The sequence below is a fragment of the Schistocerca cancellata genome, chromosome 8 (genome assembly GCF_023864275.1).
Source record: "Schistocerca cancellata isolate TAMUIC-IGC-003103 chromosome 8, iqSchCanc2.1, whole genome shotgun sequence".
NCBI classification, from domain to species: domain Eukaryota; kingdom Metazoa; phylum Arthropoda; class Insecta; order Orthoptera; family Acrididae; genus Schistocerca; species Schistocerca cancellata.
Genome location: NC_064633.1, coordinates 226,794,083 through 226,812,130, shown reverse-complemented (window position 1 = coordinate 226,812,130; position 18,048 = coordinate 226,794,083). Strand labels below are relative to the sequence as shown.

Here is an 18,048-nt window from a genome sequence, read left to right as displayed (position 1 = left end):
ATTGGGGCAGGATGAGATGTGGTAGTGGTATGTACAGTCAACAACATCACTCATTATCAGCATACTTGTCTCTGTAAGTATAAGAACTGACTAATATGAGAAACAGGTTGGAACAGAAGGTGTATGAGTGTGGTTGATTATTTAAGAGTGTTTGGTGAAAACCACATGGAAATTGGAGTTATGATCATGAGATATTTCAATTTTAATTAAGTACTATAATCAAATTTATGGTAGCATGTGGCAGATAAATGCGGCCACTCACATGAGTTGCAGTAACAGAGTGCCCTAGGATGCCAAGTCATCATAGTGGTGAGTAGACCACAGCTACAGAAAGTTTTCAGAAGACCGGAGTAAGAATACTAACGGCACAAAATAAAATTTAGATGAAGTCTTTCAGGGTCCACACACCATGACAACAAGCATGTGGATGAGTCCAAGGAATGGACAACTGATGAAAGAAAATAATCCATCGGAAAAATACATTTTATAAGAGTAAGAATTTAGGGGTGAACCATTTCAGATAATGTTCTGGAAGAGTTGTTACTGGAGGAACCAATGCAGGACACTCCACTTTTGATATGAAAATTATTGGTAAAGTGGCTTGTCTGATATTGTAGAAGTCACAAATGTCACAAGTACAAGTGACAAACCACTGTGTGGAAGAGAACATGTTGGGGCTTGTCTAAGGTCAGACCTATGCCAGACAACAGTGCACCTTAGTTGTGTCATAAACTTGGTATTTGTACATTTGTTATTGATTAAGTCTGAATACCTACCTTGTTTCAAATAATATCTTTGCTTCTAATAATTTCCGGGTATGCAGCCGGACATCTCTGGGCCGAAATATCGTGGCAGAATGTCGACGGGATCCGGCTGCATACCCGGAAATTATTAGAAGAAGAAATACGCCGGGAAAATTTCAGAAGTAATATCTTTGCTAATGAGAATATATACAAAGTTAGACAGAAATAGGTTAACTGAACCTTATGGCACATCATACACCCTCTATCAACCAAATGTCATTAGGTTGGATGATGATAACCATCTACTAGTAAACTGGCTCACTGTTACAACGGACTGTCACTGTAGTCATCTGGTTGCATATATGTGGTTAGCACATTTTGCATCCTGGAAAAATCATGTGACATTGTCAGCAGCTCAAAAACTATCCTGGCAGTTCATGTCGGAGTCCACATGGCAGCACAACAAAGTGATTGTAATGTTAAAGGTGAGTTGCTAATTTGGTGGAGCAGAATTTTCTTGTCAGTCAGAATTAGTTTCAATCTTACAAGCTCCTTGAATTCTGATAAGTACTATTGTCAACTTTGCATAGCAGTTGTAACTTGTGTACACAAATTTAATTGGAGGACAAAGGGCTTTAATAATATATTTGATTTTACCACATAGTTTGTTCTTTCTTTAATGGTATACCAATCCTCATTAGGTTGGATGATGATAACTATCTACTAGTAAACTGGCTCAGTGTTGCAACAGACTGCCACTGTATCCATCTGGTTGTATCTATGTGGTTAGCACATTTTGCATCCTGAAAAAATCATGTGACATAGTCAGCAGCTCGAAAACTATCCTGACGGTTCAAGTCTGATTACACGTGGCAGCACAACAAAGTGATTCAAAGTGATTGTAATGTTAAAGGTGAGTTGCCAATTTGGTGGAGCAGGATTTTCTTGTCAGTCAGAATTAGTTTCAATCTTACAAGCTCCTTGAATTCTGATAAGTACTCTTGTCAACTTTGCATAAAAGTTGTAACGTGTACACCAATTTAATTGTTGGACAAAGGACTTTAATAATATATTTGATTTTACCAGATAGTTTGTTCTTTCTTTAATGGTGTACCTACCCTTTACAGAGTATGTTTGTATTTTGGCAAAGTTCAATCAGGTTCACATATGGGAGTACAGCATAAGAACAACTCCAGCACATGTAAGGGCTGATCAAGGATGTGTGGCTGGACTTCATTCACACAGCATCAGAAGGTAGGTCTGTGTCACAACTAAGTCATGCATCCCTGTTAGACCACTGCTTACCATCCCAGGTAGGTGTTTGCTATTACACTGCAGAAGTAAGTTTTTGGCTGGTTCTTTCTTTTCTTGTAAACTGATACATGTATAGCACTGAAATAATTGATCTGTGGAGTTACATATGACTGGTTATTATAATAATTAGCATCTAGTTTTATTATAATAATTAGTGTCTAGTTGTTTGAAATAATGTTAGTTAAATAACTGAGGGGAAGTAAACCATGTTTCAAGCTGTTGCAATACATGGATGTTATCCACAGTCAAGCAGCCATTTCCGAAACCACCTTGATCTTCACCAATCACTTTTTTGCAAACAAGAAATACATTTGCAGTTGTGAATATGAACCATAACCAGCTGTATAATGGAATGACAACAATGAAAATTTGTACTGGACTGGACTTGAACCCGGATTTCCTGCTTTACATGAGAAGTTGCCTTAAAACTTCCATACGTCATTGTCCATGTGTCATAACTGTAAACACATATCCTATTAATGTTATTCCTGTACAGTGGAAATGGTTTATTTGTTAGTCACAGTCCAGTATTGGCCAATAAACTGAAACTGCGGTGCACGCGTTTCTGAAGGAATGTTGCATCATACTTCCTCACAACACAGGAACTGCAATTTTGTATTCGTCTTTGGTAGATGGGTGGATTATAACCAGTATACAATTGGACAAGATATTCTAGCAGGCATTCAGGAGGACGATTCATTAATAGTTGCTACAATCCACTTTGTCACTTTTCTTGTGTGCAGGGGTGATCACTGCCATCTTCAAATCTTCTGGGATCTTCTCCACAATACAGATCATTCCCTAGCGGAATCTATCCTCTCCAACTTTAATGACTTCTGCCTGGATTCCATCTTCTCCTGGAGATTGTTCTACCTCGACTCCATTATCTGGTACTTTATTTCCTTCAGTCTGGGTGGTGGATAATCTACAAGTGGATCCACAATGTCAGGAGTTTACAATTCAAAGAGATATTTAGATTCACCACAGTTGAGGAGCTCCTTGAAATATTTTTTCACCTCTGAGCAATGTTGAACTCATTGATTGATTGATTGATTGATTTCTTTATTAATCCATGTAACAATTTACATTGTGTGGATTTTGTCAGCAAAATCATATACAATACAATATACCTACAATTATACACATAAAATTTGTATTTACACATTTTTGAGGTACCTTAAATTAGTTTTATATCCTTGTGTAATATGTAGTTTTCTTATAGTACTGTACAATTTTGATTTCATATTATCATTATTTCCTCATGTATTACAATGCAGGCTACTTTAATTACGCTACATGTTTTAATTCAGATAGTCCATTACTGCGTAATAACTTTTATTTAATAAAAAAAATTTTAGTTTTGTTTTGAACTGTCCGATTGTGTCAATATCTTTTATTTTTTGGGGTAATTTATTATATAATTTAACAGCATTGTACAACAAGCTCTGCTGAGTTTTAACTTTATTTTTCCTCTCTAGATGCAGATTGTATTGGTTTCTAGTTTCATAGCTGTGTACTAAAGAATTTTTCATATAGCAGTCAATATTTTTTTTTACATACATAACACTTTGAAAAATGTATTCACAGGGGACAGTAAGGATTTCCAGCTTTTGGAAATGTTCAAGGCAGTGAGCCCTACTGCCACTTGTGGTTATTATACGAATTGCTCTTTTCTGTAATTTGAAAACTTTTATTGTCCTTGGCGAATTTTTAGTGGTTGTGGTATCCTTTGCAGAAAGTAATTTTATGGTATATCTTTTAGCTTCTTTTCACAAGAAATCTTGAGTCTCCTCCATCATTTCTTTGGCTTACAGCCCCTTTGGTCTCTTCACAGTTGCTTCTTTGAACTGTGCTTTGCCTTGAGCAAAAACATTGCCTTTAAGCCAGGTCTTCTTTGCTTTTCTTTGTTTTGTTAATGCCTTAATGGATTCATCACCAAACTGAATTTTTTTTCCACTGATATACTTATTAACGACTGCACTTTGTCATCTCATTTAGGGCATCCCTGACTTTTTTACATGCTTCTTCTCTGTTCTCTTGTGAATCCTTTTCCTGCAGAATTTCTAAGTTGTTGCTGAAGATGAAATTGATCTTTCTTTATAATGTATTTAAGCATATCCACAATGTAGAGTACTACTTTCTTAACATTATTTCTCACTTTGGCTTTGGATTGCATTGCAGCCAGACTCGTACTAGGTAGTGATTGCTACCATGTTCCGCATCCTGTACTGTCTTTACATCCATCACCCAGTTCCTTGCTTTGATATCAATTGCAAGGTGAACTACCTGATTAACTGTTTTACAATCTGGTGATACTCAAGTCTCTTTGTGTATATTCTTCCACAGGAAATTTTCTGGTGCTGATGAACATCCCTTTCAACGAAACTTCCTGACAGATTAAAACTGTGTGCCAGACTACGACTTTAACATAACACCTTCATCTCTCGCAGACAAGTGTCCTAACAACTGAGTTCTTGGGCTGGAATCTCAATTCAGTACACAGTTTAATATCCCAGGAAGCTTCATATCAGTGCACACTCCACTGCAGAGTGAAAATTCATCATGGAAAACAATCCCCAAGGCTGTGACTAAGCTGTGGCTCCACAATATCCTTTCTTCTAGGTTCCAGGAATGCTAGTCCTGCAAGTTTCGCAGGAGAACTTTTGAAGGTAGGAGATGAGGAACAGGGGAGGAAAGTTGTGAGAACAGGTTGTGAGTCATACTTGGCAGCTCAGTTGGCAAAGCAGTTACCTGCGAAGGGCCCAGGTCCTGGATTCAAGTCCCAGTCACAAAGGTGATGCACCTCATAACAATGGCATTGCTGAGTTAATGTAAACTGTGTCTGCCGGTAGTTGACTGGAATAGGTTTCCTCTTCCCATTTCCACATTACCAAACTGGGCTTTACAACAGCTATTTGCAATGACATCTACCATTACCTTCACTTCCACATAGAATTTGTCCTTTGTTGGGTGGGTCTTCTTCTGTGGGCACATGGTAGTTCACAAATGACATTTTACATCTCTTCATGCCTATTGTCGGCCAACAGCCTTGCCACAGTGGTACCACCAGTTCCCGTCAGATCACCAAAGTTACGCACTGTTGGCGAGTGGGGCACACTCAGCCCTTGTGAGGCCAACTGAGGAGCTACTTGATTGAAAAGAAGCAGCACTGGTCACGATAACTGACAATGGCCGGGAGAGTGGTGTGCTGACCACAAGCCTCTCTGTATCCACATCCGGTGATGCCTATGGGCTGAGGATGACATGACAGCTGTTCGGTACCATTGGGCCTTCAAGGCCTATTTGGACAGTGTTTGTTTTTGTTTGTTCAGATCTGTTGTTAATACCTCTATTCTAGGAGTGACTGACAAAAACTCAGGTACATTAGCAGTTAGAGCCTTGCTCACACAAATTCCCTTACCTAATTGGTGTCCTCGAAACACATACATCAGCAGTTAAAGTTTTACTCACATGTCATTCTATATCAACTGAACACACAATCCACTATTTTGGATTTTCATGAAACTTGGTACACATAGTTTGTTTACAGATATAGTGGCTGGTTTAAAATTTCAGGCCTCTATTTGAAGCAGTTCCAGAACTAGAACAACCTGATTTTCAACCTAAAATACTAAAAAAATTCATCTGTGGCTGTCACAAATTCAATTAGTAGTTTTAAATCTATTTAACTTGTCCTAAAAATGAAGTAGGGAAGATTTGAATGTTTCTGCTCTTACGTAAAATTTTCTGCAAAATTCAAATACTATATCAGATTTGTTGTAATCACATTACGAAGGGTCATTTGAGCCTTGAAAACAGAAGCTTTACTTTCTTTTAAATGTCCACAACTTAAATTACAAATTACTGTGTACAGACTGTAGTTACAGTGTCTCAATATTATGACTAGTATCATTACAAAGACAAGAAAATTTCCTTTATAACAGACTTAAAAAGTCTTTGGAGATTGACAGCTAGGCCTGCCGTAGAACTAAACAAGGTAAATTAAAAAATATCACTGCATCACAAAACTTTTCAAATTTCCCTCCCCTACCTGGTGTCACTACTGACTACGTGTCTTTCAAAATGGCTGCCACGAGAAGTAGCACTGTGATTTAAGTAATGTTTGCAATCACCATAAAATTGAGTACCTGGATCAATACGCAAGTTATGCTCATATACATTGTTGTGATCCACTTAAAAGACACAAGAAAACAATAAGGCGTGATTTGCGAGTTGTTTCACTTGATCTTGCTAAGCAGTTCCGTAAGATATTACATGTTAGTCCACTATCATTCCAGGGCAGAAGTTGCGTTCAACATGCAGTACACATGTTTTAAGTGAAATTTCAGGAGCAGGTCAAAAGAAAGCTAAACAAAAACAGCAGTCATGAAAATAAAAGTGAAGTGAAGACTATGTCCAATGAAGACTGGGCAGACTGAGAAGCAGCAGAAGATACAAAAGATCTGGATAAACATAGTACAAGTTTAATAGGTATAGGTGGTTCACCAATAAAAATGCATTCTCCAGCCCCACACCAAAAAGTTAGTTATGGGAAAATTAAAATAAAGGCAAATAGGCAAAGTCTATGAAAGAAAGTGACTTGTGTGCTTCATGTTCAAGAAGAAGAATTATGCAAAGATAGTAGTTCTGAGGCTGAAAGTATAGCAACTAAACATGATGAAAAACAAAAGCTTAATGATTTATATAAATTGATTAAATTAACTAAAGAAAAATTACCAACTGTCAGCAGGTGGGAACAGATTCATATTCTTACTTTTGCTCCTCCATTATGGACAAGAGAAAAAATTAGAGAACTTTTGGTGTATCACAAAGAATGGTACATAAAGCTGGGGATATTCATAATACAGATGAAATTTGTTCACTTATGGGCCCCAAGCAAGGCAGAAAGTTACACGATGAAACTTTATTACCTTGTAGGGAATTTTTATGAAGATGATGACACTGCGTGAAGAATTTGACAAAGCAATGGAAGACTTAAGCTGAAACAAGGATCTGGCAGTAGACAACATTCCATTAGAGCTACTGATAGCCTTGGGACAGCCATGACAGAACTCTACCATCTGGTGAGCAAGATATATGAGACAGGAGTAATATCCTCAGACTTCAAGAAGAATATAATAATCCCAATTACAAAGAAAGCAGGTGCTGACAGGTGTGAAAATTATTGAACTATCATCAGTTTAACAAGTCATGGCTGTAAAATACTACGAGAAATCCTTTACAGAAAAACTCCTAGAAACCAAACCCGGGGAAGATCAGTTTGGATTCTGGAGAAATGTAGGAACACATGAGGCAATACTGATCCTATGACTTCTCATATAAGATAGGTCAAGGAAAGGCAAACCTACCTGTATAGCACTTACAGACTTAGAGAAAGCTTTTGGCAATGCTAACCAGAATACTCTCTTTCAAATTCTAAGGGTCGCAGGAGTAAAATACAGAAAGCGAAAGGCTATTTACAATTTGTACAGAAACCACATAGCAATTATAAGAGTCAAGGGCCACAAATGACAACCAGTGGTTGAGAAGGGTGTGAGAAAGGGTTGAAGCCTATCCCTGAGGTTATTTGATCTGTATATTGGCTTGCAGTAAAAGAAACAAAAGAAAAATTTGGAGTAGGAATTAAAATCCAGGGAGAAGACAAAAAACTTTGAGGTTCAATGAAGACATTGTAAATCAGTCAGAGACAGCAAAGGAGTTGGAAGAGCAGTTAAACGGAATGGATAATGTCTTGAAAGGAGGATATGAGATCAAACAAAAGTAAAATGAGGATAATACAATGTAGTCAAATTAAATCCAATGATGCTGAGGGAATTAGATTAGAAAATGAGTCACTTAAAGTAGTATAAGAGTTTTGCTATTTGGGAAGCAAAGTAACAGATGAGGGTCAAAGTAGGGAGGATATAAAATGTGGACTAGCAATGGCAAATAAAGAATTTCTGGAAAAGAGAAATTTGTTAACATCAAGTATAGGATTAAGTGTCAGGAAGTCCTTTCTGAAAGTATTTGTATGAAGTATATGAAACATGGACGATAACTAGTTTAGACAAGAGGAGAATAGAAGCTTTTGAAATGTGCTGCTACAGAATAATGGTGAAGATTACATGGGTAGATCACATAACTAATGAGGAGGTGCTGATCAGAACTGAGGAGAAGAGAAATTTGTGGTACAGCCTGACTAAAAGAAGGAATCGGTTGGTAGGATACATTCTGAGGCATCAAGGGATCACTAATTCATTATTGGGGGGAAGTGTGGGGGATAAGATTGTAGAGAGAGAGACCAAGGGATGTATACAGTAAGCAGATTCAGAGGGATGTAGGTAGCTGTAGTTACTCAGAGATGAAGAGACTTGCAGAGGATAGAGTAGCATGGAGAGCTGCATCAAACCAGTCTTTGGACTGAAGACCACAACAACATGTTCTTAAATTAAATTTAGCCTACACAGAATTCAGTTGTTTTGATATTTTGTGAAAATATTTAATATGTCCATCTCTGAGGTACAAATATACTTATTTCTATGAGGGCAAATTTATTGAAATTAAATTCTAAAATGCTGCTCAACAGCAATATGACTAATTTAACTGAGTTTTACAGCATCTGTAAATACTTCTAGTCACAGTATCATACACTGGAAAGGTTACATAAAATATTCAATGGATATTTTTTACACTTCAGATCACTGCAGAGTTCTCTTATAAAAATAGCATTGTGATGAAGATAGGAGGTGAGTCTGGATAATGTGATAATAATTGCAATTATGCACAATCTTTTTTAAAATATTTTTGAAAGGAAATAAAAGGACTGAATTGTGGTCACAGTTCAACATTTCAATATCATCTAAACATAAAAACATTAATTTTCAAATAAACAAAGTTTTTAGCATTCCCTGCTTTAGATTAGTTCCCATTATTCAGGACAAGTAGAGAGTAAGATCTCAACGCCATTATTTATTCAGCAATAATGCAGTTTCTATTTAGAACAAACTGTGCAAGGTTATTTACTTATTTTTCATGTAGGAATTTATTTACCAATTTCAGGTTATCTTCTAATAGTTGAAATTCAAATATGAATGTGCATGGATTTTTGTTGCTGCATTTCATCTTATCATTAGTGGAACATATTAATTTTTTTTAACTGAAATAGTATGGACAACATAACTTTAATCTAATTACAAGACTAAATTAAATAATATAAACAGTGCTGGAAGACTTACCTAGTATAGACAAAATCACAACTACAAAATCAAAGAGATTCCATGGTTCTTTGAAGTAGTGATATCGAAGGGCAAATATTTTCATAAGGCATTCTGAACTAAATATGACGATGAAGATCATATTGAGGTAGTCTAAAACTTGACTGAAGGTTTCTGTTTGCTGATAGTGATCTAGCGTCATCGTCAGCATATTTAAGCCAATGAACAACATGATTATCATGTCGAACTTTTTATTGGTCACAATTTCAAATACAATTGCTTGGGGCTTCCACTGTAATAAAAACATAAGAAAATTACTTGGATTTTGTAGTATATAGTTGTAAACCAGGATTTACAGATTGCTGGGAATAACACTGTCATTAGATTAACACACACAATGATCTACATCATGACTTGAAAAATATTGTGTATCAAATTGAAAAATATCGTTTACACATATATCTAGTCTTTAACAATATTAATATTAAAATTATAAGACAGAGTAACAGTCAATACTTACCTACAAGAGGCAAATTATCAGTATGGCCAATAGGGACATTCAAAAATACATGACACTATCCTAGCTTTTGCACCTAATATTTCCTTCTTGGGGCAGAGGTTGGGATTGGTTGGGGAAGGTTAAAAAGGATGGGCAAGGCCACTCAGATCCCTGGATAAGAGGGACCCACCTATTGTGGGGATGACGGTGGTATCCCCACTCTCCTTGCTGAGAAAGAAATTATTATCATCACCATGTTATCTTGCATTAGGAATGTGGGTGCACTCAATTACTGTGATATGTCTTTCAAATCATAGAACACAGCAATCAGTCATCCTTTTCTTTCAGGTTTTATTAGGCAAATCTAGATTTTTTTTGGCTAGTACCTAGCCATTATCAATGCACTATTTCCTGGTATCAATGCATGCCCTAGTACATCAGTCCCCTGTTGTTCAAGCTTCTGTCACAGTTGGCAGTCTTGAATGAAATGTGACAGAAGCCCAAACAACAGGGGACTGACATACAAGGACATGCATAGATAGCATGAAATATAGATTTGCCTAATAAAACCTGAAAGAAAAGGACAACTGATTGCTGTACTCTATCATTTGAAAGAAGTTATTAGTTACAAAAGCTAGGACAGTGTTGTGTATTTTTATATATACCTATGGGCAGTGCTGATAATAAACTGCCTCCTGTAGCTAAGTATTGGCCAACAATTTTCTCTCATAAATTTATAGTCTTTTCAAGTGATATTTGCTGGTAGTACTAAGATTAATGTCCAATTAAATATCTGGGGTCTTAAAAGTGATAAGAAATAGACTTCCAGTTAGATAAAGGATGGCTAAAACATTTACCTATCAGTAAAATTATCATAATAATGACTGTAAATGAGATTCTGGGTACTGAAAGTCTTTACTTCAGAGGGGGGTTAATTTAACAGTTTCCACTTTCGTTGGGAACCTCAAATATCCCACGTGGTTTAGATTTTCTTGTAGAACTTCTTTACTGCTTCCAGCACATTTCAGTTTACTAGTATCTGCAGAGAACAAAATCACATTTCCCAAGCCCTCAAATACATAACATTGCTATAAGATAAAAGTTCCACTTTTCCTCATAACGATGCACCTCCATCTTTAAAAATAAAATAAAATAATAAAATAATAATAAATAAATAAATCTGTGGAAACAATAACTGTTTGGTTTCTAAACAAAACTATAGTCCACAAAATATTATACAACATGGGTGACAATACACCATTTTCAGTTCAGAAACTGAGATCATATGTGGAGATAAGATCATATTTATGAAAAATGTGTTACTGGCTGTACAGGTAGCATATACTAAGCTGGAATTATGCTGGAATTCAGCAGAATGAATATAGGCAGAATGTCAAAATTCACTACATTTACAAGAGAAAAAGAACCTATTTTCACCTAATGAATTACTGTACTGCTCCTTTTGTCCAATGTTTTGCAAGCACACACTAGTGCTACCAAAACAATGCACTTTTTGTAGAGTTACATGGTAGTTTAAGTTATTCAGCTTCAAACTTTGGTTTGCCCACAGATGTGTTTCCTCAACTCTCATAAGTATTAAGGTTAGTGATAGTGGATTACACTCTCTCTTAAAGCATAATGACCATAAATTCTATTATGTAATTTCTCTGATGCTCACTCCATCACCAAAGGAAACAATAAAACTCTGGACAGAGTGGATGCTGAGTAGTACATCTGGAAGGATCACGTATTTTATGATAGAACAAACAAAAGCGCTGGCAGGTCGATAGACACACAAACAAACACAAACATACACACAAAATTCTAGCTTTCGCAACCAATGGTTGCCTCGTCAGGAAAGAGGGAAGGAGAAGGAAAGACAAAAGGATATGGGTTTTAAGGGAGAGGGTAAGGAGTCATTCCAGTCCCGGGAGCGGAAAGAATTACCTTAGGGGGGAAAAAGGACAGGTATACACTCGCACACACACACATATCCATCCGCATATACACATACACAAGTAGACATTTGCAAAGGCAAAGAGTTTGGGCAGAGATGTCAGTCGGGACGGAAGTACAGAGGCAAAGATGATGTTGAAAGACAGGTGAGGTATGAGCGGCGGCAGATTGAAATTAGAAATTAGCGGAGATTGAGGCCTGGCGGATAGCGAGAAGAGAGGATATGCTGAAGGGCAAGTTCCCATCTCCAGAGTTCGGATAGGTGGGTGTTGGTGGGAAGTATCCAGATAACCTGGACGGTGTAACACTGCGCCAAGATGTGCTGGCCATGCACTAAGGCATGTTTAGCCACAGGGTGATCCTCATTACCAACAAACACTGTCTGCCTGTGTCCATTCATGCGAATGGACAGTTTGTTGCTGGTCATTCCCACATAGAATGCATCACAGTGTAGGCAGGTCAGTTGGTAGATCACGTGGGTGCTTTCACACGTGGCTCTGCCTTTGATTGTGTACACCTTCCGGGTTACAGAACTGGAGTAGGTGGTGGTGGGAGGGTGCATGGGACAGGTTTTACACCGGGGGCGGTTACAAGGGTAGGAGCCAGAGAGTAGGGAAGGTAGTTTGGGGATTTCATAGCGATGAACCAAGAGGTTGCAAAGGTTAGGTGGACGGCGGAAAGACACTCTTGGTGGAGTGGGGAGGATTTCATGAAGGATGGATCTCATTTCAGGGCAGGATTTGAGGAAGTCGTATCCCTGCTGGAGAGCCACATTCAGAATCTGATCCAGTACCGGAAAGTATCCTGTCACAAGTGGGGCACTTTTGGGGTTCTTCTGTGGAAGGTTCCGGGTTTGAGGAGATGAGGAAGTGGCTCTGGTTATTTGCTTCTGTACCAGTTCAGGAGGGTAGTTACGGGATGCAAAAGCTGTTTTCAGGTTGTTGGTGTAATGGTTCAAGGATTCCGGACTGGAGCAGATTCGTTTGCCACGAAGACCTAGGCTGTAGGGAAGGGACCGTTTGATGTGGAATGGGTGGCAGCTGTCATAATGGAGGTACTGTTGCTTGTTGATGGGTTTGATGTGGACGGACGTGTGAAGCTGGCCATTGGACAGGTGGAGGTCAACGTCAAGGAAAGTGGCATGGGATTTAAAGTTCCCATCTCTGGCTGCAACCCTTCCTTCCATCAGTCCCTATACCAGTTCCAAACCGAACAATCCATTGCCCTCACCCACCTAATCCTTCACCTACACATCCACTCAGCCAATCAACAAACCCATCAACTCCTGTCCCTAATAAAAGTCCTCAATCTTTCCTCTCCCACATCCACACCGGTTGTTCAGAGCATCCTCCTACAGGCCAACCGCAAATTAGAACAGCATGCCACCCTCCACCTTAAAAAACTATCCAATCTCCTGGTTTCCCACCTCCGGAAAGGCAACTCACTCACCCTTCACAACCCTTCCAGCAAACCTCAACCTCCTCTCATTGCACACAAACCCAGTCTCATCTACTCAATCTCCCACTTCCAGCTCCACTCCCTCCAAAACCTCAAAATTCCGATCAACACAATCTGGAACCACAACACCCCAATTCAGTAGTTAACCTCTCCTCCAAACCTCTCTCCCAATCCGAAACCTCTGTCCTATCCAAAGGCCTCACCTTCAGCCCCACTCCCAGATTTAACCAAACAGCCCTTGTCAAAGATTTACTGTCCTACACCCGTACTCTCTGCTGGAAATATCACTTTGCCACAAAGAAAAATTATCCTAATCCTACCCCTAATGATCCAACTCCCCAAAACACTATCCAAATTGAACCCTGCCTGGAACAGTTCCATCCTCCGTCACAGCGGGACCCACCTCCTCTTCCTCAAAATCACCCTCTCCAAACCTTCCAGGAATTTCTGACTTCCAGCCTTGCCTCTCAATCCTTCTTAAAAAACCTTAATCCTACTCCCAACATCACCACTGCTGAAGCCCAGGCTATCCGTGATCTGAAGGCTGACCGGTCATCGTCATTCTTCCGGCGGACAAGGGTTCCACGACCGTGGTACTTGATCGTCGGGAGTATGTGGCTGAGGGACTGCGTCAGCTTTCAGACAACACCACATACAAAGTTTGCCAAGGTAATCCCATTCCTGATGTCCAGGCAGAGCTTCAAGGAATCCTCAGAACCTTAGGCCCCCTACAAAACCTTTCACCTGACTCCATCAACCTCCTGACCCCACTGACACCCCGCACCCCTACCTTCTACCTTCTTCCTAAAATTCACAAACCCAATCATCCCGGCCGCCCCATTGTAGCTGGTTACCAAGCCCCCACAGAACGTATCTCTGCCTATGTAGATCAACACCTTCAACCCATTACATGCAGTCTCCCATCCTTCATCAAAGACACCAACCACTTTCTCGAACGCCTGGAATCCTTACCCAATCCGTTACCCCCAGAAACCATCCTTGTAACCATTGATGCCACTTCCTTATACACAAATATCCCGCACGTCCAGGGCCTCGCTGCAATGGAGCACTTCCTTTCATGCCGATCACCTGCCACCCTACCTAAAACATCTTTCCTCATTACCTTAGCCAGCTTCATCCTGACCCGCAACTTCTTCACTTTTGAAAACCAGACATACCAACCATTAAAGGGAACAGCCATGGGTACCAGGATGGCCCCCTCGTACGCCAACCTATTCATGGGTCACTTAGAGGAAGCCTTCTTGGTTACCCAGGCCTGCCAACCCAAAGTTTGGTACAGATTTATTGATGACATCTTCATGATCTGGACTCACAGTGAAGAACTCCAGAATTTCCTCTCCAACCTCAACTCCTTTGGTTCCATCAGATTCACCTGGTCCTACTCCAAATCCCATGCCACTTTCCTTGATGTTGACCTTCACCTGTCCAATGGCCAGCTTCACACGTCCATCCACATCAAACCCACCAACAAGCAACAGTACCTCCATTACGACAGCTGCCACCCATTCCACATCAAACGGTCCCTTCCCTACAGCCTAGGTCTTTGTGGCAAACGAATCTGCTCCAGTCCGGAATCCCTGAAGCATTACACCAACAACCTGACAACAGCTTTCGCATCCCGCAACTACCCTCCCGACCTGGTACAGAAGCAAATAACCAGAGCCACTTCCTCATCCTCTCAAACCCAGAACCTCTCACAGAAGAACCACAAAAGTGCCCCACTTGTGACAGGATACTTTCCGGGACTGGATCAGATTCTGAATGTGGCTCTCCAGCAGGGATACGACTTCCTCAAATCCTGCCCTGAAATGAGATCCATCCTTCATGAAATCCTCCCCACTCCACCAAGATTGTCTTTCCGCCGTCCACCTAACCTTCGTAACCTCTTAGTTCATCCCTATGAAATCCCCAAACCACCTTTCCTACCCTCTGGCTCCTACCCTTGTAACCGCCCCCAGTGTAAAACCTGTCCCATGCACCCTCCCACCACCACCTACTCCAGTCCTGTAACCCGGAAGGTGTACACAATCAAAGGCAGAGCCACGTGTGAAAGCACCCACGTGATCTACCAACTGACCTGCCTACACTGTGATGCATTCTATGTGGGAATGACCAGCAACAAACTGTCCATTCGCATGAATGGACACAGGCAGACAGTGTTTGTTGGTAATGAGGATCACCCTGTGGCTAAACATGCCTTGGTGCATGGCCAGCACATCTTGGCGCAAAGTGACACCGTCCAGGTTATCTGGATACTTCCCACCAACACCCACCTATCCGAACTCTGGAGATGGGAACTTGCCCTTCAGCATATCCTCTCTTCTCGCTATCCGCCAGGCCTCAATCTCCGCTAATTTCAAATTTCCGCCACTCATACCTCACCTGTCATTCATCAACATCTTTGCCTCTGCACTTCTGCCTCGACTGACATCTCTGCCCAAACTCTTTGTCTTTAAATATGTCTGCTTGTGTCTTTATATGTGTGGATGGATATGTGTGTGTGTGCGAGTGTATACCCGTCCTTTTTTCCCCCTAAGGTAAGTCTTTCCGCTCCCGGGACTGGAATGACTCCTTACCCTCTCCCTTAAAACCCACATCCTTTCGTCTTTCCCTCTCCTTCCCTCTTTTCTGATGAGGCAACAGTTTGTTGCGAAAGCTTGAATTTTGTGTGTATGTTTGTGTTCGTTTGTGTGTCTGTTGACCTGCCAGCACTTTCATTTGGTAAGTCACATCATCTTTGTTTTTAGGTATATTTTTCCTATGTGGAATGTTTCCTTCTATTATAACCTATATATATATACACACATGGTTATAATAGAAGGAAACATTCCACATAGGATATATATATATATATATATATATATATAGTTATAATAGAAGGAAACATTCCACGAAGGAAAAATATATCTAAAAACAAAGATGATGTGACTTACCAAATGAAAGTGCTGGCAGGTCGACAGACACACAAACATACACACAAAATTCAAGCTTTCGCAACAAACTGTTGCCTCATCAGGAAAGAGGGAAGGAGAGGGAAAGACGAAAGGATGTGGGTTTTAAGGGAGAGGGTAAGGAGTCATTCCAGTCCCGGGAGCGGAAAGACTTACCTTAGGGGGAAAAAGGACGGGTACACACTCGCACACACACACATATCCATCCACACATATACAGACGTATGTGTGTGCGAGTGTGTACCCGTCCTTTTTCCCCCTAAGGTAAGTCTTTCCGCTCCCGGGACTGGAATGACTCCTTACCCTCTCCCTTAAAACCCACATCCTTTCGTCTTTCCCTCTCCTTCCCTCTTTCCTGATGAGGCAACAGTTTGTTGCGAAAGCTTGAATTTTGTGTGTATGTTTGTGTTCGTTTGTGTGTCTGTCGACCTGCCAGCACTTTCATTTGGTAAGTCACATCATCTTTGTTTTTAGATATATATATATATATATATATATATATATATATATATATATATATATATATATATATATATATATATATATATATATATATATATATATATATATATATATGTGTGTGTGTCTGCTTGTGTCTGTGTATATGCGGATGGATATGTGTGTGTGAGCGAGTGTATACCTGTCCTTTTTTCCCCCTAAGGTAAGTCTTTCTGCTCCTGGGATTGGAATGACTCCTTACCCTCTCCCTTAAAACCCAAATCCTTTCGTCTTTCCCTCTCCTTCCCTCTTTGCTGATGAGGCAACCATTGGTTGCGAAAGCTTGAATTTTGTGTGTATGTTTGTGTTTGTTTGTGTGTCTATCGACCTGCCAGCGCTTTCATTTGGTAATCTGAATTAATTAACATTAAAGTTAGCCAGCCAGGCTGTTGCATGTGCAAATTCAAGTGGCCCATCAGGGAGAGAGGTGCCACAGGTGTTCTTCATTTGGTTTCCTAAAACTGAACAAGACAGCGATACAAAAACTCGACATGGGACAGTAGCAAGGATTGCTATGAGAAAAACTGACACTATCTGGCAGGTCACCTGAATTTGCATGCATAGTATCTGATTGGCTAACTGCTATGCTAATTTCTATTATTATTTCACATCCAATTATTTCTTAACAACTATTTCTCAGCGCAACCTATGCTGCAACAACCTTATAAGCTTCTCAGACTATTTGTGACCACACTGCATAATGAAAATGCTCAGAAGTTTGTAATGTATGTTTATGAGACTGCTGGCCACACAATTATATAAAACACAAAAATGTGCACAAAAAATTAAAATACCATGCTACAGTTAATTTAGACATAGAGCTACACTTATAGTTAAAAAGGTTGATTTTCACAAGGTTCAGGGATCACTTATCATCTTCTTCATTTGCTTAAAGCTCCAATCATTACATTTTGTACTACATTTGACATCAGATCGTACTAGTCATGCAGAGACTTCATCCGGCATCCTTTTGTAAGAGTAATAACAATAACATCTCACATCTGATTTCATACTCATCTGCCACTATTACTAAACCACAAACTACAGCCTCTTTAAATGCTTAATATTTTTTTTAGATGTTTTGCTCCTCATATCACCTGTATGTTGGAGGAAACAAGAAAATCACTACATGCAAAGTCATCAGGATTGTAGTGAGGATGGTCAAAACCATCCATGTAAAACGTTGTAACTCTCATCACATTGCTATTGCTGCATGAGGCCAGACAATGTTAAGAATCACACCATTTATGCAGACAACATACAATGTCTTTGGTTTGGGATGGTGTGAAAAATTTTTGTAGAGTCTCACAGTAGGCTGCTGAAGTTGGGTGTCCATCTTTGCGTTAATATCATAAGAAGTAATAACTCATTGTTGTTGTGGTCTTCAGTCCATT

General features: G+C 39.6%; 1 protein-coding gene across 1 annotated transcript in view; it reads right to left on the bottom strand.

The window, feature by feature from the left end:
* LOC126095773 (sodium channel protein para) overlaps positions 1-18,048 on the bottom strand; it is a 923,047-nt gene that overhangs the window by 95,389 nt on the left and 809,610 nt on the right. Inside the window, exon 30 of the mRNA XM_049910580.1 lies at positions 9,293-9,563. Within this exon, the coding sequence (XP_049766537.1) occupies positions 9,293-9,563 (271 nt within the window). The remainder of the gene's footprint in view (positions 1-9,292; positions 9,564-18,048) is intronic.